This window comes from Ambystoma mexicanum, chromosome 1p (genome assembly GCF_040938575.1).
Source record: "Ambystoma mexicanum isolate Mex_15411 chromosome 1p, UKY_AmexF1_1, whole genome shotgun sequence".
In the NCBI taxonomy this organism is placed as follows: Eukaryota; Metazoa; Chordata; class Amphibia; order Caudata; family Ambystomatidae; genus Ambystoma; species Ambystoma mexicanum.
The window spans coordinates 1,478,744,130-1,478,763,434 of record NC_090921.1 but is presented as its reverse complement, the minus strand read 5'-3'; the positions used below and the strand labels follow the sequence as shown (position 1 = coordinate 1,478,763,434).

The 19,305-nt window shown below is 43.5% G+C and overlaps 1 protein-coding gene across 2 annotated transcripts in view; it reads right to left on the bottom strand.

The window, feature by feature from the left end:
* The window catches only part of IQGAP3 (IQ motif containing GTPase activating protein 3), a 1,503,259-nt gene that overhangs the window by 421,683 nt on the left and 1,062,271 nt on the right, over nucleotides 1-19,305 (bottom strand). For both annotated transcript variants that reach the window (XM_069607146.1, XM_069607147.1), the window contains exon 28: nucleotides 7,227-7,311. In XM_069607146.1, the coding sequence (XP_069463247.1) occupies nucleotides 7,227-7,311 (85 nt within the window). The remainder of the gene's footprint in view (nucleotides 1-7,226; nucleotides 7,312-19,305) is intronic.

The window sequence follows — 19,305 nt, the reverse complement described above, 5'->3', positions numbered from 1 at the left end:
CTTTGTGAATTTAATGAACTGGCATCTCAATCTTATCAGTGATGAACGACCAACTATAATCATAATTCAAGAGTCGATGAAAACAGAACCTCTACTTATCCCTGGTTATGTTACTTTTAACTCATTAGCTAAGAGACATTTATCAGGCCGCCCATCTGGGGGCTTATCGATTGCAATAAATACTTCATTTAAAGCCCAACCTAATTTAGTTTGGAACTCTCCGAGTTTACTAGGGGTTCATCTTAATATATCCTCAATCAGATATCCATCATTAATTATCATCTCACTATATTGGAACCCTGCCAATTTAACTATTGAAGAGATGTTTGACGATCTTGAAGCATGCTTGGAACTCTCCGCTAGTATCTATCAGAACTATGAGATCATTCTTGGTGGCGATTTTAATTGTGACTGTAGAAATGTGAATGAATCTAGTCTATCTACACTCGCAACCTTAGCATGCATTAGAGGAGCCAAGTTTAGAGAACTCTTAACTGATTGGGACATGATCTCTTGGCGACACACGATATGAAATCAAAAATTACATGGGAAAGAGGAGTTAAGAAGTCAATGATAGATTTTATCTTTGTATCTCGTAATCTTATAGCTTACATGGCCCCATTAGTAATAGATCCTATATTGATTGGTGATCATGCACAACTTATAACATCATTGAAATTGAAATGTCAATTGCTAGGGACAAATAGTTCACTAGCAGCAGTAGAAGTTGATCGCCCTCAGCACTCAATCAGGTGGAACAATGGCTTGTGCGATCAGATTGTTAAACACATATCTCGAGAAACACTGCGAGTTGACCAATATGGTGCCAATTTAAGAATAAAACTATCTGATAGGGATTACTCCAAAATAGTTGACACTGTTTTGCTCAAATTTTGTAAAAACCGCAGTAGTTCGAAACATACTCACATCTACGATCAGAAATGCAAACTGTTGAAAAGGGAAAAAACAAGGCCCTTAGACAATTAAAATATAATGTTTTAGGCACTGAAAGACTCAGAGAAAGGCGGAATCAAATCATCTCTCAGTACAAACAAAACTTAAGATTCGCCCGGATCTCGAGACACAATGAGGAGAACTGTACTCTAATCCATGCCATCACGTCACGTGACACTCGAGTTATATGGCGTACTCTAAAAGCTGACCCAAAAAATGCCGTGTTATCTATGCCAAATTGTATTTCTGATCAGACATGGCAGACGTATATAACTGCCAAATATCAACTACCTCATAAGTTCCAATTTCTTCCTGGTATATTGCTAGACCCTACCAGGATCCCTCGGTTTAATTGGAGCATTAGTGACATAATTTGGGCAATCTCGAGGCTGTCGTATTCTAAGGCTGCAGGACCAGACGGGCTTCCCCCTTGTCTCTATAAAGCGGACCCTGCCATGTGGGCAGAAATTATAAATACCAAATTCGAAACCATCTTCAACTCTGGGGAAATTCCACCATCTTGGTTAACTGCAAACATAGTCCCCATATTTAAGAGGGGTGATCCTTCCTGTCCTGAAAATTATCGCCCGATTTCTCTAATCGATACCGAGGCTAAAATCTTTGCAATTCTACTTCTTCACGATTTGGAGAAAATTATTGAGTCCAAGGGTCTTTATTCTAAATTTCAAATGGGTTTCAGAAAGAATATGAGTACCACTCTAAATGCAACTATCCTTGCGCACGTTATTGCTGGAGCAAAAAATAAGAACTCTAATCCGGTATATATCGCAATGATTGACATGAGTGCGGCCTTTGACAATGTTGTCCGCAACTTATTGTGGATGAAAATGTTGGCTTTCGGAATTCCAAAAGATTTAATGTATTGGATCAGGAAATTGCACATCAATACATCTTATAGAATAAAAATATCACAGGACGGGGGCACCACAGCTCCAATAGGAACAGCACTGGGCTTGAAACAGGGCTGCAACCTTGCAGCAACCCTGTTTAATCTATACATGGCGGATCTGGATAAAAACTGGGAAAATATGAACCTGTTCTCTGTGAAGGTTGGGAGTATATCTTTGCAATGGATCACCTTTGCAGATGATATTATCCTGTTTGACCCTACTCCTGTAGGTTTACAAACGAAATTAACACTTTTTGAGGAATTTGCAAAGGACCACAATTTGACTCCCAACCCGGCAAAGACTGCCATTATGAAATTTGGAGTGAAGCAGAAAAAGGGCAGTTTTAGATGGCATATTATGGATACGCAGATATCTTGTATTACCAACGCTATTTATTTGGGGTATCATCTCTCTGATCAGAATTCCATCAAGGTATGGACAGACATTATCAAATGCAAAACCAGGACACTCCTTTGGCAAATGAAAAGGATTTATACCCGGTTCTGCAAATTTTCATTAACTCCGTTAATTGAATTTATGTCCTTGAAGACTCAGAGTATCATTCTTTATGCACTAGATATTTGTTTGTGTGATATGTCTAATATGTTGGATTGTTTACAAGGTTCACTTTTAAAAGCAGCAATGTTCTTGCCTATGTCCATTCCAAATGCCATCATACGTCATGAATTGGGGTTGGTGGCACTATCATCTAGATGGAAATGGATACAGTTATCTCATTTTGCAAAAATGAATTACCCACCGACTAATTCGCTATATGCGGATTTGAATAAGATGCTGGGTATCCACTGTCCTCCTTCCTTTTATAATTATCAACTAAAAATGCAACAACTTTTAAGTGAAGTGAATATTACAGTGAATGATGTCCATCTTCGCCCGTGCCATGCAAAAAAAAAAACTTTTTGATTTAGACTGGTGTGTAACTATTGATCGGATTATGACATACAAATCTTATGAAGAATATGGTGCCTTTGTTAAACAGCGCATCCCTCGCTATGCACATATCACTTTATTCCCCTGTGAAACTAACAAAGAACTGGCGAACAAATGCCACCACATTTGCTGTGGGATGTCGATTTGATGAGTGCAATGAACCACACGAAACATTGAAGCATCTCATACTCTATTGTCCCCATTTTAACAAAATACGTACAGCAAGATTTATTAAATTTGTTGATATAGAGTTTGAGGATTGCCTCGAGTTTTTATGGTCTCGCATGATGCAAGGAACTCACAACCGTTTAATTTATGAATTAGTAAGTTTTTGTAAACATATAGAAAAAGAACTTATTTTGAGTGGAGAATGAAATGCCTAGTTGGTAAATTGATTGGTATATTTTCTCTTGCACCTGTATTTTAAATTGTATTTTAAAGTATTTTAAAGTATTGTGTGCTAATGTAAAATAATGTAATTTCAAATGTTTAAATTTTTTTTTTTTTTTTCTTTTTACATGGATTTCAACTTGTTCTTTTGCAAAGGTTCTACTCGAAATTATTCTTGTAAATGAACTAAATGCAAATAAATAATAAAAATAAAAAAAAATTGGATAGTTTTATTACAAACCTGGTTGACAAAGAAGTGACCAAACAATGTGGTGGGGACCAAAAGGCAAATATTAATTATATGTATTTGGCTGAACACGTCAAAGGACCATGGTATACAGTGTTTATATCGGATCTTGTATATTGAATGCCCATATATCGAATATTTTATATTGAAAACCTTTATAGTGAATGTATTTAGGGTGGGGTAAAGGGTTCAATATTTTTTGCCAACGGTTGGTATGGGTTTTAGGGGTGGGAAACAAGGGCTAGGTGGAAAAACAAACAAAACATACATTCACTATAAAAGTTTTCAATATAAAAGATTCAATATATGGGCATTCGTTATAAATTACTTCGGTATAAAGACATGAAACCGGGACCATCTTGATTTTGCTCAACTTTTTTTGTAGCTTCTACCAATATACCTAGACTGCGGGCCAACACTGATCAGAGGTGGAAGGCGGACTATCAAGGGAAGAGGTTGAATTGGCTATCTTTGTACATCAATACAGTTCTGTTCCCAGATGGTTTCACAGAACATTTGGTGGACAACTGTTGCCCTCAATGTGCGCTACTCTTTCATATGGTGCTTAAATTGTGGAGTATTAAGGCTGAGGTTGGCTGACTATACCAGACTTTTGGCAACCCTGCCTACTACCGTGAATGTTCGTCAGGGCCATTCATGCATGGACCTTGATTGGTTTATATTCTCTAACAAATAAGCAAAGCAGGTGTGCCCCTTACTTTTCTATAATGGAAAGAAAAAATGAAGGTCATAAAAGCTAAACACTTCCACTGTGATAGTGTTAGAAATTGGGTTTCTAATGCTACGTAGTGAGCAATGGAACCTCGTCAAGACGCTCTATTGGAAACAACCCCAGCAGAAGGGATGCCCAAGGGCCAGGTACCTAAACTCTACAGGGTCCTAGAAAGAACAGATGACCACATATGAATAGATGGGAGGAGTTTGGGTTCCAACCTGACAAACAAGCATGACTCTTAAGTACAGAAAATATTATGGTGCACTGTGCGAGGTAAAACATTAAGTACAAATGTAAATTCATAAACCAGGGTCTTGACATAGTAAGAACAAGGCCCAACAGAGTCGAACTCAATCTAGAATCAATGGCTGTTAAAGCATAGAGAAAATAAATTATTCACTTCATGTTTGTATATATTCTGCCATGTTACCATCTCTGATAAAGCCTCCTTGGCTTTGCAATTTGCAAGTGTGGGCTAGTATGCCAGTGATTTCCTTATCTAGCCATTAACTGCATATTCATCCTTATACCATCCTTGGTATTAGGGTCGGAATGGAACAATATAGCTGGTCCTATGTTTCACTTTGATGAGATCATATAAAACCTTAACTGTCTCGGTATGGAAACCTATGTGGCTACAAAAGATAAAGCATGTTGAATACTGAGAAAAGGGGGGCTCGCTCTACAGGGATTACTCTGTTTTGAATTGGTCTCCTGCAGTGCTGTGGAAATAAAGATTCCTTCTTAAACTTGCCTGACCAAAACCCATCACAGAGTCCGATTTAGACAACAAGAAGAACGCTTATTAATTGCTGTAGATGGTACTTGCTCCTGGAAAAATTTCATAAAATTGACACGAAACATTCCCTGCTTTGTTGGAGTGGCTGTGGCGATGTAGCAACAATGGCACAGATGTGCTGGTCAAGCAGCCAAGCACAATTCTTCTGGAAAGAAATAAAAAAATTAGAAAAATCCAACATTCATTTGCCCCTTAATCCGGTGGTAGTGGTCTTGGGAAATACAGACAAGGAGTCCTATCCAGCCATGGGCCGCTCTGCTACTTTAATTTCATGTTCACTGACAGCTGCAAGATTAAGGCTAGCCTGATTTTGGAAGAATCCAACGGGACCAGTTTCATCTATGTGGTGTTAAACTGTCTAGACTACATCGAGTTTCCAGGCCAAAGGCAAGACATTTGTTTATATTAGCCCGCAGTGACAAGCTGCTGTTACATTGTGCTAAAAAATCTTGGAAAGTGATCCATACTAGTTATTAAAGCTGTAATTTTGGAATGGTTAAGAAAACACCACTTAACTTACATATTTGCCATCTGTACAAATACTGAAAAAAATGTTTCGACCAAGACGCAGAGCTGAAGGTATATGTTCTACAAATGAGGCAATGGCTTTCTTGTTGGGTAACTGATGATCAGGTGAGAAATATGGGACTTTTCTATATAGAGTTTGGAAAGTCAAGAGCACATTTGGGCCATATTGTTCCCTCTTAGTGAATGACAGGGACTTATGTGGAGGCTGTGAGGTCATGCATATGGAAATATGCCCTGGAACTTTCTTTGGTCAAGCATTGATTATGGTGCAGGTATGGTAAGTAAACATCTGAAACGGTTTGACTTTTTCTTAACTGGGTTGAATGTATGTGCTTATGGCTTGTATGATTTTAATCTATATTGTGCATTGATTATTTTTAACCTAAGTTTTGCATTTTATTTTGAATTACCTTTGTACGTTTTATGCTTATACGAAAGGCCATGGGATTTAAAGGGATCGTTTTGGCCCACAATCAGTGTTAGTTTTAACTTGTGTCAACTGTATTGCCATGTACTACTTAGGTTATAAATAATACACATATAGCGTTGGAAAAAAGCTTGCATGCCCAACTCCCATCCGGTTTGTGGAATATAGTTACAACTTTGGTGACACTACATTACTGCTTTTGGGTGCAGGGTTTAGAATACGCAGCACAACTGTCAATGTTATGGGCAGGCAGCACGGGCATCTGGCACAGCACTAACAATCTCTACAGGATTAAAAACCAGAGGATTTTAGGGGGGATTGTAAATATTTACCAAAATAATTTGAAGAACTCATCTGGTCTAGTGACTCTGTTCCCACAAACAAGAAACAGGTGAATATCCTGTGCGACATCAATTATGTACTGTGGATGATCCCTTCAGTGACAGTAGCGCCACTGACACTATATCAGTACAATACCACATGGCACCCACTAGCGGCTAACAAACTGTCTCAGGGCCCAGACTGCAAACAGGGATATTTCAAAGCATGAAGAATCTGTGGGAGAAAGGACTTCATTAGAAAACAAGGGTGGGAATTATTTTGACTGAATAGAGCTTTACTTAATTGACAAGTAGGGAATGGCAGCACTAAGCAGGAATTCCCATGCAAGTCTTTCACATACTCCCCCATAAGACTAGGAGCCTTAATATTTAAAAAAGAGATACCTGATTAAAAGGAGCTGCCGCTGATGACTAAACTGTAGAACATATGACAAGCAAGGTTCATGGTTAAAGATGCCATAATAAAGATGTTTATTTGTGCTTTTGGCTTGCTTCTATAAGAAAGAACACAAATACAATCCATACTTCCCCAAAGGAAATTAGGTAGTTCATGATTCCCCAAGATGAATGGCTGCAGAGCACTGGATCTTTTGTTATTGTGTAGTGCACAATATGCTCAAAAAGACCACCTTGGTTGCAGTTGTGTTCTATATAAATTAAAACATCACATTCTCGTAGCTCAATGAGAGTAATTGGCTAAATGTGATTTAGAAACTCATCTACGTGAAAAGTCTCACCAAAAAGCATAAGAACTGAAACTTCCACTCCATTCCAGGACACACCTACCTCCACCCCCGCAAAAAGTATAAACCGTTGGCTCATGGTTCAAACATCTACCAAAGCATCTAATCTAAAGTTCATCTTAGAGAAATTGCATTGGATTCTTTAGGACGACTAAAAATGTAGGGGTTACATAAAAATTAGGGATGAAATTTCACAAACCTTGTGAATGTCTTCTTCTGCAGCATCTGGGAACTTCTCAGTTAATGAACTCTTAAGCACTTTTGCAACATACCGAATCCCATACCTAAAGTAAAATGGAAGATTCATCAATTAGTTGCCACCAAAATTGAAGAACTCTCAGCTTGACAGATATATTAGTTTGTTGAGCCTATTGAATAGTAATATTATCTAGCGATCACAAACCTTTTTAGTGTCACGAGAGTGATCACAAGTTGAAGGATGTGGTGTTTGAGGGCCATTAAATTTTTTTTTAAAAAAAATCTTTGTTTTAAAACAATATTGCTTCATGTACACTAATGCAACTTCCTGCTGACGTACGACATGGTATACGGTCTGTTGCCTGGCACCAAACTGCTCAAATCTATTTTGCTTGAATTTTCCCAGCAACATGTATATTGTGGGTTGGGGTCAGGCAATATTGGTAGTGGTGGAGAGGGGGTGGGTTTCAGGTGTAGGGGGCTGGGTGGTCTCCTGCCTTCCCCACATTCTATGGTAAAAAATGGAAGCCAAAAAATTCAAGCAGTGTTCAATCAATAGACATACACCAGTATGACCTCACATTCCTATAATTTTACTTACGCAAAGGAATAACACAAAATGCCAATTGAACTATCAATCCAAACATTCAACATTTGCTCACAGATTCGAATAATTATTAATACTCATTATCCCTAGAACTTCCAAAAACTCAAGATCACAACCACACATTATGTAACTTATCTGTACAAATCAGCTAATATTGTAATCAATCATACAATAGAAGGTCACAGCATCATTTGATATCTTATGAGCAAATATGTCTGATCCATTTCCCACCATCCTCACTGCTGTAAGAGGGACAGCCAAAAACCTAAACTGCAATAAGCCCACCATGTTTCTGGAGAAGCAGTGGGACAGCAACACCGATTGAAAATGCCTCCAGTTTTGAGAGGTGCAGCCTACATGGTTCCCAAATGTCTATGGGACGCTGCTTAGGATGCTCAATTGTCTGGTAACACTCCTCCCAGGCAGAGCTCAAAGCCAATGACGTCAGTCAGTCGGTCTCACGGGGGGTAGATGGAGGGGGGGGTGAGTCCTTTACATCTAGTGCAGGGCTAAGATTCTATTAGCTAGCACAATCAAACTTGAAGATCTTGGCGTGAGTTTGGGCAATTTCGGGCATTAGGCCAGCAGGGTTGTGTAATGCCACCTGTGCCTTTATGACTAAAATGTACTAAATGTCTCCTACCACCCTGTGACGGATTGCCATCTGCAAGGGTGTGTCAGACAATGTTTTTTGATTTTATTACATTAAATTAATGCAGATAATCCTGTTGCTGAAAGGTGGGCCTGCAAAAAAGACCACAGGAATTAGGAAGGAAGTAGAGAGAGCTGAACACCAGAGTGATGAACAAAGGACTAAGAATGAAAGCAAGGAGGAGGTCGAAGATCAGGAAGAATGTGGATGTGAAAAAGAGGGCAAGGAGGAGTTTGAAGTAGATCAGAGAGAACTAAACAAGTGTGATCAAAGAGGAAGCCAGAGGAGGGACAAGAAATACGAGAGAGGGGAAAACTGAAGCAGCCAGGGTATGGTTAGATGAGGGGCTCAGATCATAAGGGGTGGATCCCTAGGAGAAAAGGTGTGCAAGTTTGAGTAATGTTGGCAAGGAAGGCAGCTCCGAATGACTTGCTCTTCCCTGCTGGATCAAAAGCCTTGCTCCCTCAGAAGCCCACCATTGCTGTTAAGAGGTCAGAAGGGTGAATCCCTCCTCACTGAAAGACTTGAACTTGGTATCCAGGCCCCACCCTGAAACCTGTTAACAAACTCATAGATCTGTGCACAGTAGAGTAGGAGAAATTACTTACCAGTAATGTACTTTCTATGGATTCCTCTCCCACAGATTCCTCATCTTGATAGATAACTACCCAGCATCAGTTACTCAGAAATATTTTCAACAGGGGCAGTAGTGCTGCTCGATATCGTCCACTCACTTGTATATGGACGCACCATTCCTCGACAACAGACGTGAAATCAGGTGTTGTATACAAGTATGCACTATGGCCCCTTACCCGTTACACACTAGCCTCTCCCTTGCCCCCCCCCCCCCAGGCTCATCCTGCAAAAGGAAACATACAGTAATGGAAAGGCATACAAACAAACCGCAAACAACCATTGCTTGCTTACCTTTTTCTTCCATATTTCTAATTTCTAAATGCAACCAGAAGTAGGGCAGTCTTTACAGCCAACTGCTGCTGCCCAAAACGTAGCACTCTGCTTCTTATGTCACTGCACACAGAAACGTGACCGCAGAATGTGATTAAGACTATGGACTTCCAAGCGGGGTAGGCTGGGAGAGCGATGAGGAATCTGTAGGAGATAGAAAGAACATTACTGATAAGTAATTTCTCCTTCAATGGATTGCATTCTCCACCAGCCTGATACAACTCCCAAAGTAGTAGCTATGCTGGAGGAGGGTTGGAAGTCACCCAAAAGTTCTGGAGGACCACCCTACCAAAATCACGCATCTGACCCACGGGCCAAGTCCAAGCTGTAATGCTTGCCAAACTTGTGTAGAGAAGAATACATTGCTGCGTGACAAACTTCTCTAACCGGCACTCCTCTCTGGAGATCAGAGGAAGCTGCAACCCCTCTGGTAGAGTGGGCCTTAAGCCCTGCTCGCACCTCCTTACCTGCAGTCCGATAGCATTCAGATGCACAGCACTATGCAGGAATAGATAGTTTGCTTAGTAACTGCTTGCCCCAGCCTGGACTGTGAAAATGCAACTAGTCGTCCTTCCTGAAAGAGCCCATTCTAGCCAGGTAAAAACTCATCGGCCTCTTTGGATCCAATCTGTGGACCCTCTCCTCATCTTTGGAAGAATGGAGTGGAGGGTGAAACACTGGTAGGTCAATGCTCTGTTCTAGACAAAAATTCAGGAAAGGTCCTTTACTAGAGAGGTCCTGCAACTAACTGACCATTCTAGCGTACGTGATTGACCCCAAAAACGCTGTCTTCAGTGCGACGATTCAGATGGGAGTTAAATGCAAAGACTAACAGAGCTGCCATCAGAAATGTGAGAACAAAGTCCAGATCCCAACCAGGGACCACAAAGTCCCAATCTCTGTACTTCACTCTCTCAAGAGCCAAGCATGCAGGTTGAGGGGTTCCGGGTGAAGCAACTCTGACAAGAGGTCTGGCCTCCGAGGAAGCCCGAGAGGTGGGCATACAGCCAGTTCCACGTCCTCCATGCTCAGTAAAATCAGGTGGGCTCTGAATCTGCGCAACCGCCTGAGAACCCAAGGGATGGACAGTATCAGCAGGAACACATAATGGTGGTTGAAGGCCCACTCCACTAAAAACACACTCCCCCCATTGCCCCATGGGGCAATTGCTTCAATCAGAATTGCTTGCAATCTGTGTTGTTCACTGTTGCAAACAGATCAACCAATGGGTTGTCCCACTGTTTGAAGATCGATGAATTGACGTCAGAGCATAGCTTCCACTCATGGGAGACTGAGCCCTGCCTGCTCAGAGCATCTGCCAACCCATACTCCACCCCTAAGAGATGAGCAGCAGAAGTTGAGATGATGTTCTCTAGCATCCAGAACCATAGATGCATGGCATCTCTGCACAAGGGCAGTGATCTCACGCCTGATTGCTTGTTGGGGTAATGTATGGTTAGAGTGTTGTCCGTTAACACCAAGACGAGTTTGCCCTGCAGAGAGGGTGCAAAAGCCATCAGTGCCATTCTTACTGTTTGCAGCTACAGCAGATTAATGTGGTAACATTTCTCCTTCTGAAAACAATGACCGCTGATTTGTAGAGAGTCTCGATGAGTCCCATGCCCTTCACTTAGGCGTCTATTATGACCTGCTCTTCCGGCCGTGTCACACAGAAATATTCTCCCGCCAACATGTTCGTCCTGTCGCTTCACCAGGCCAGGTCGTTAGGTACAGACCTCGATACGTGGAGCACATCGGACATCTCGACAAAATACTGCACCCACAGGCTCCTAAGAAGCCACTGAAGGGCTCTTATACGGAGCCTTGCCTGCGGCACCAGGAAAATACAGGATGCCAACGTGGCCCAGCAACAGCAGGTAAGCAGACGCTGGTAGACTCAGTTCTGGAAGATACCTGACCAGGCGTTGCCAAGTTCAGGAAGAAACCTAAGTCGTGCAGCAGTGAACAGGTGTCTGAGATGCAGCGAAAACGACCCTGGTGACTGTGCTCAGATCAGCCAATCATTCAAGTATGGAAACACACAAGACTGCGGCTTCTCTGAGGTGAGTCACGACTACTGCCATCAGCTTGGTAAAGACCCTGGGAGCGGAGGTCATACCAAAGGGGATCAGTATGAATTGATAATGGGCGCCCACAAAGATGTACCTCAGGAACCTCCTGTGCTTCCTGTGGTGAGGCAGAGGAAAGTAGGTGTGTTCAACGTCCAGTGACACCATCCAATCTGCTACCTGCAGAGCCTGGAGAATTTCCTTCAACGTCACCATCCTTTCTTGAGAACCCGGAAGTATCGGGAGTACCAACCCGAGCCTACTTCCTCGGCTGGAACTGCCTCTAGTGCTGCCTTCAAAAGAAGTGCCTGCAGATCTTCCTGAAGCTCCTGTTCCGGGTGTCAGGAGGGGGAGGTAGCGGTATATCCGGTGGTGGACTCAAAAACAGGAGGTGGTAGCCCCACTGATCAGCTGAACGACCCAGGTGTCAGGAGGTAATTTCCTTCTATTTGCCAACAAATCGGGAGATTACGCTCCAACCAGTGAAATATGAAGAAGAGATACCTCAAAGAGGTTTCTGAGGCATTGACGCAACAGCTGCAGTCAACTGCCTCGACGTCCTCTATCTGGCCTTGGGAACCTGCTTTGTCCTCGTTTGGCCTGGGGCGCTTGCACCCGTCCGGGAAAGGTGGAGTACCTCCAATAACCTTGTCCTCTGGACACAAAGTCAACATTCTGCTGTGGAGGCTGTTGCAGTACTGCTAATCCTTGTGGCTTAGCTGTGAGCTTTGTGACTTTAATCCTTTCTAGGGACTCATCAGCTTTGGGGCCAAGAAGATGTTCGCCATTGAAGGCAAAGTCCAGCAGCTTTGCTTGAACCCAGAGCACTTCATAGAAGCAGACCTGCCGAAGTGCCCATAGCACAACCCATACAGTTGAACTGTCCAACCCTGATTGGAACACTTGACCAGCGATTTCTTTGCCATTAGCCAGTATATCTAAGAAGCTCTTCTTGGAGGTGATCAGTTGCTTTCCTAAATTGTGCTACAGAGGATATGGGATAAATTGAAAAAAGCACAAGAGGCATTTACAGTCCTAAGTGCCATGCTTCCCGAGGCAAAGACTTTTTCACCAAGGTGTTGACTTTATTGACACCCTGTTGGTGGGGATGTTCTATGTCTAAGGCCAGGATGCAAACTTTGCAGCCTGCACCACTAACCCCTCTGGGGTTTGGGTGAGACCTAAAAAATTGAAAGTTGCCTCTTGCTGGATTATACTTTTTTGTAAACTCTGTATTGACTGCCAGTGTAGAACACGACCGCTAGAACAAGCTTATGACCGTGCTATTGTCAAGAATTGAACAGCAAAGAATGTTCAGTTTGCTGGCCATGGTCGAAGATGTTGGTCAGGTCATACTGTGAAATCAGCTGGGCGGTGCAACGAGCTCCAAGTTCATAACAACCGTCTCAGACCCCTTGCGGTATTGCGCGTTTGGATCCAACTGCTGGAATTACACCTTTGGAGAGGTGCCCGGACCACTGGCATCATTGAGGCCCAGAGTCAGTTCAAGTAACCCAGCCTGGTCTGCCATAGAATTTGGCATCAGATCCAAGGCAGCACCCCCAATAGGCTTGGTCCTGAATGGTATTGGGTCACCGCCCTCATCAAAAATCGAGCACATCGAGTTGAACACGGATCTAGTGTCAGGCACAACATTTCAATCTTGTGGGGCCTCTGGTCGAGGGGCTTCTTCGCCCGAAGGGGCTGCAAACGGTCACGGTGCAGGAAGGGGTTTCTCCTTAGGAGTGTCTCGAGGGAGTTTGACCCATCTTAGCTGCCTTTGGCCCGGATCGATAGGGCGTGGTTGGAACTGTATCGACAGGCAGCGTTCAGGCAGAAAACGTACCAGCCTAGGCCTTCTCAAATACTTTGAGCATTTAGGTTTTAAAGTCCCCCCCCCCATTCCTCCCTAGATGCACCCTTTGCAGGATATGACTTACCTCTTTCGTCCGAGTCAGAATCACATCTGTGTTTTTTCGTGTACGATGAGGAGTGGGGTGCTTTGCTATTAGAGGGCAAAAGCTCTTGTTTTCTTATGGCGACATGTCCCTCTCAATGTTTCTCGGTAGTCGACTCCTCAGTATCGTGCTCTGATGAGGTTGGAAGACATTTTGCTGGGGCATTAGACAGCAGTCTGCCGAGAGCCAATTTAGCCAAGTGTTCCTTCATCGCCAGACAAGAACGACATTGCTTTGTGTTATGCCCTTCACCAAAACACCTCACATATATAGTGAGTCGGTCCGTGAGGGACATTTTGGAGTTAGAGTACTTGCAGCTTTTAAACCCAGATATACGGACGCAGTATTTATTTCTCTCGAATCAACGAGCCTCTTCTGAATAGCGTGCTGAGCGTGAAGAAAAAGAGAATAGAGGTGAGGATGGTTAGTGCATAGTTTTATACAGACCCTGACCTCACATCTATTGTGGAGGAATGGCACAGCCGTATACGACGGGGGAGTTGTCATTGAGCTGCACTACGGCCCCTGTTGAGCAAATGTACATGCATCTGACGCTGGATACCTATCCATCAACAAGATGAGGAATCTGTGGGAGAATGCAATCAGGGGATTCGGTACCTCTGTAAGAAACCCTCCCTTTAGGTTGCCCTTTAGTGTGCAAACAACCCTTAGGGAGCCTGCAGCACTAATACTTCAACCTCAGCGAACCCCCTACTGGTGCCTTACTGCATTATGTTCTTTTTGCCCCTCATTAGAAGGGATCTTTTCAGTTAAGTTTTAAATAAAATCCCTGAAATAAACTTGTCATGTCCCCGCCTTATCTTTGGTGGCTATTTTGCCAATATGTTTAGTCTGAATGTTATGCATATTAAACAAATAGCTTGGTTAGACTTTTCTTAACATGTCATAGGTAAACCTATTTAGAGTGAGCATAATTAAGATTTGAAACTCAATGTTACAGCAAGGCGCAATACTTTGAAATATGTTTGCATTGTGAAATAAATTAGTACATTTTCATTTTAGCTCAGGTCCAATCGAGAGACTAAACAGATTGTTTGCCACATGTCCCTTGCTGGGACTTCCTCGGGGGAGGCTTTCAAAACCACATCTTGTTCATGTGAAGGGCAAATTACTAATCGTAATGTTCATTCTATGGATTCTTCTGCCGCAGATTCCTCAGACAGATATCCTCATCCAGCTCTGTTGCACGGAAAAACGCTGCATGGGGTCGTAGTAGACATCGAATCGGCCCTCTAGCCATCTTGCTCAGTGCTCAATCGTCGGCTCCGCGGGTGACGTCTAGTGTCTTATATATATTGCGTCACTATGCCCGTTCCTCAGTTCCCGCCTTTTTTCCCCGTGCTCGACTGCTGCAGAGGAAAATAGTGAGACAAGAAGGCAAAATAGCCAATACAAGGTTAATAAACAAGTAACCCATAGGGATACAGACCGGGTAGAAAAACTTTACACTAATAATAATTCTTTTTTCACCCCTTCAAAAACAGAGTGAGAAAGACATGCAGCTTGCTAGAAAGAAAACAGTCACTCTAGGACCATCACCAAGTGTCCTCTCACCAAGAAAGACACGCACCAACTGCTAACACTTTCAGAGCGAGGACGGATGGGTGGGGTGATGAGGAATCTGCAGGAGAATAATCCAAAGAAAGAACATTATGGTGAGCAATTTCTCCTTCAATGGATTGCCTTCCTCCCGCAGATTCCTCATCAGATAGAATCCCAAGGTAGTGAAATAATAGGTGTGAGCAGAAAGCTCGAGTAAAAGGTTTTGTAACACCGCCCTGCTAAAGCGCGCATCAGCCCCACGGGCAAATGTCAAGGCTACAGTATCTTGTAAAAGTATGGAGTGAGGACCAAGTTGCCGCTCTGCAAACGTCCCTAACTGGAACCTGCACTTTGCAAGACTGTAGATGCGGAGACCCTTCGGGTCGAGTGTGCTCTGATGCCTGGAGGCAGTTCCTTACCTGCGGATTGGTAACATTCTGCAATGCATAAGATGATCCATCGGGAAAGTGTCTGCTTAATCACAGTTAGACCCTTTCTAGCTTCAGAGTAGGCCACAAATAACTGATCAGTCTTCAAATATTCCAGCATCCTTGTGACATAAAAACGTAAGGCCCCTTTGGTGCCCAAACAATGGAAGTGCTCCTCTTTCTTAGAGGGGTGCAGAGATGGGTAAAATAAAGGCAGATCTATAGCATGTGAAAGATGAAACTGATCCCACCTTCGGAAGGAAGCCTGGCGTTACCTTTAGCGGGAACGTTTTGCAAAAGAACCACAAAAAAGGGGGTTTACAGCAAAGGGCCTGCAATTCCCTGACCGGCCTGGAAGTAGTAACAGCAAACAAGAAGGCTCTCTTCAGCATAAGCAGCCTCAAAGAGCAAGCATGCAAGGATTCAAAGGGAGCCGCCATCAGGAAAGTGAGAACCAGATTTAAATCCCAATGTGGGACAACAAAAGGAATAGGCAGACACTTTTCACAAGGCCCTTCAGGAATTGGCCGATAACCGGGATCGTAAAAAGTAACCTCAATCCGGGGACCTTTTGAACACAGACAAGGCGCCAAATATCCTCGAACTGTGGGGACCAGAAGGCCTGCCGACGCCAGTGATAGAAGGAACTCCATCACTGTAGTGGTGGGGCAAGAGAACAACAAGTTACTTACCCCTGGTAACGTACTTTCGAATTGGATGTTCCTTTGACTTATTCCTCATTTTATGACAATTATATTTCCAGCTTCAGCTGCTTTGGAATTCTTTTTCGACGGGGTGTGCTGAATGGCGTCTCGTCGAGTTGGTGTCCCTCGAGGGCCTCCGTTCGACTGTCAACATCATCAATATAACATCCAATTGAAAGACCGTTACACCAGGGGTAAGTCACTTGTTCTTCGAATGGATTGTGTCCTCCCACATATTCCTCATCTTATGATATGCTCCCAAAGCAGTAATAATTTGGTGGTGGAGTACAAATTAAATGTTGTTCTAATAATTAATAAATTGTCCTCCGTGACTGGAAGATGAATCCAGGCAGTAATGTCTCACAAAAGTATGAACAGACGACCAAGGGGACGCTGAACAAATGTCTTTGATTGGGACACCTCTTTGAAGAGTAGCATAGGTTACCATGCTCCTTGTGGAATGTGCTCTTGGGCCATCTCGGCGGGTCCTTGCCCGCTAATCTGTAACATTCATCAATAACCAGGATGATCCACCTGGATATGGTTTGTTTTGTAACAGCTAGACTCAATTTAGGGCCAGTATATCCAATGAATAATTGGTAATTTTGGCGAAATGTTGCCATTCTATATATGTAAAAACAAAGCCCTTTTTGGGTCCAGTCAATGTAATCTTTCCTCCTCCTTTTCGCAGATGGGGAGGTGGATAGAAAGTTGGCAAAATTATTTTTTGAGACAAGTGGAAGTTGGCGACTACCTTAGGTAAAAAAAGAAGGTTTCACCTTGAGAACAAACTTGTCTTTATGGAAAACCGTATGTGGAGGTTTACAGGAACGAGCCTGCAACTCGCTTATCCTGCGGACTGACGTTATTGCAATAAGCAAAACAGTTTTGAATGTTATAGTCTTAATGGGCATGAGTGTAAAGGCTCAAAAGGAATGCATGGTAGAAATGTTAACGCCAGATCGAGATCCCATACAGGGACATTGAATGCAACTGGTAGAAATGCATTAGTAAGACCTTTTAGGAATTGAACAATCAGTGGGATCTTAAAATACGAATCCTCCTCTAAAGAGTGCTGGAAAATAGATAGCGCCGCCAGGTAACCCTTCATTGTTCCAATTTGGAGCCCCAGATTTGCCAAATGTAACAAAAAGGAAAGCACCATAGGTGTGTCACATAGAAAGGATCCACATTCTTATCCCTGCACCAGCTGCTGAACTTGTTCCAACAGCAGCGGTCCAAAGATTTTGTTGCTGGCCTTCTGGATGGAAGCAAGATCTTCATTACGTCATATGGGAGGTCCCAATCCTTGTACCTCAGCCTTTCAGAAACCATGCGTGAAGGCTGAGTGTCTTGACCTCTGGATGGAGAACGCGACCCTCTGCTCGCGAGAGACGATCCTGTCTTTGTGTAAGATGTACTGGATGGAGGGCAGATGGACATGTCCAGAAGGTCCGGGTACCACGTCCTGGGATCATGGGTTTCCCTGGCGGGACCTTTGTTATTATCTGGGTATCGTCGTGCGCCGAGGCCACCAGTTCTTGCACCATGTGCTTCCAGGAGTCTAGGTCTACGTTTTGCTCTCTGAGGCCTCGGTGGGCCGCTTCTCCTGCCACACTGAGGTTTCTGCAAGCATCCATTTTTGGAGACCACTCCGCCACAGATGCACTTCTGGACTCATTTGTGCGCTTTCCACCCCATTGCTATTCTGCGTTTCGCCAGGATATATGCCAAGTCTTTCAGCTTGCTGACATGTCTAGCCAGTTGCGGTTGTGCAAAAATGCTGAGCATACAGGCCGCAGGGGTACTTGTGTTCAAAGTTATACCTGTCTTGGCTAACGCTTGTGCCATCTCTTCCTGATATTGCCGGATGTTCGTACATATGCACTAGGTCTGCATTACTTAGTCCGCATTTCGGGCAGGTCTGTTCCGTTGCCTTGCTAAATTTCGCAATCTCCTTCGGGGTTAGATATGCCCTGTGGGTTACTTACAGCTCTTAACTGGAGCTTCGCATTCCTCGGCACTTTTATGATAGGCTAGTACTCTACCCCAAGCTGCGTCTGTTAGTTGCTCTTGCAAATCTGCCTCCCACCTTTGCCTAGTCTGCACCAGCATGTCCCCCTTCTGTGACATTAATAGCTCCTTTATTCTTGACACCGCATGCCCACCCTCCGAAATATCGTAAAGTGTTTCTAATGTATCGTCTTCCTGTAGTTGTCATCTGTCCCCGGCCATTTCTGTTTTAATCTATAGCCACTTTGTTTTCCGTCATTATCAGGACATTCTTTCCCCGTACAGAGGGCAGGTTGATGTGTAGTTTGACCACTGATGGAGACCAATGACAGCTGATTGTTATGTCGCTGGCGTGGGCTTCCCACCCCATGAGTGATGCGCCCGTCACAACTGTTATCTCGGGGTATGGCTGCCAAAAAGATTCTCCTTTGAATATGTTGTCCTTGCAAGCCCATCACAGAAGGTCCTGAGAGACTCTGCTCAGAACTTTCAGGTGGTCTGACATTCTGCCTGAAAACTGGGACCATAGAGTCCTGAGAGACAATTGAAGGGATCTCATTCTCAGACGAGCCTCTGGCAACAGAAAAATGCAGAATGCCATGATACCGAGCAACCTCAAAAGAAATCGAAGGCCGGAAGATGCTGGGCACTCTGGAATTTGGTGACCATCTGTAAAATATGTTGAGCTCTCACCTCGGGTGACGAGGCTTTTCCTGAGGAAGCAACCAGGACTGCTCCAATAAATTGAAGTCTTTGAGATGGTATCAAGTGAGACTTCTTGTAACTGAGGGAGAACCCCAGTCTGAAGGGAGTGGTAGGTTATGCTGAGATGTTCCAGGGCCTGTTCGGGTGAACGAGCCATGATCAGCCAATCGTCTAGGTAGGGGTAGACGTGAATCCCGCCCTCTCCTGTTTAGTCAGATACTCTGGGTCGCTGCAGGATGGTCTGTATTTTATCGCAATATTTGTATTCACAGCAAGCACAGTCTCTGGCGTCTCCCAATTTACAGAGACACTTTTTTGTAATGTAGTGTGTAATGGCAAAATGTTATCTTTCTGGGGACCCTGATCCAAGATATCGGTCATGTCATCCTGCTCAAAAGAAGGGGAAGGCCTGCCC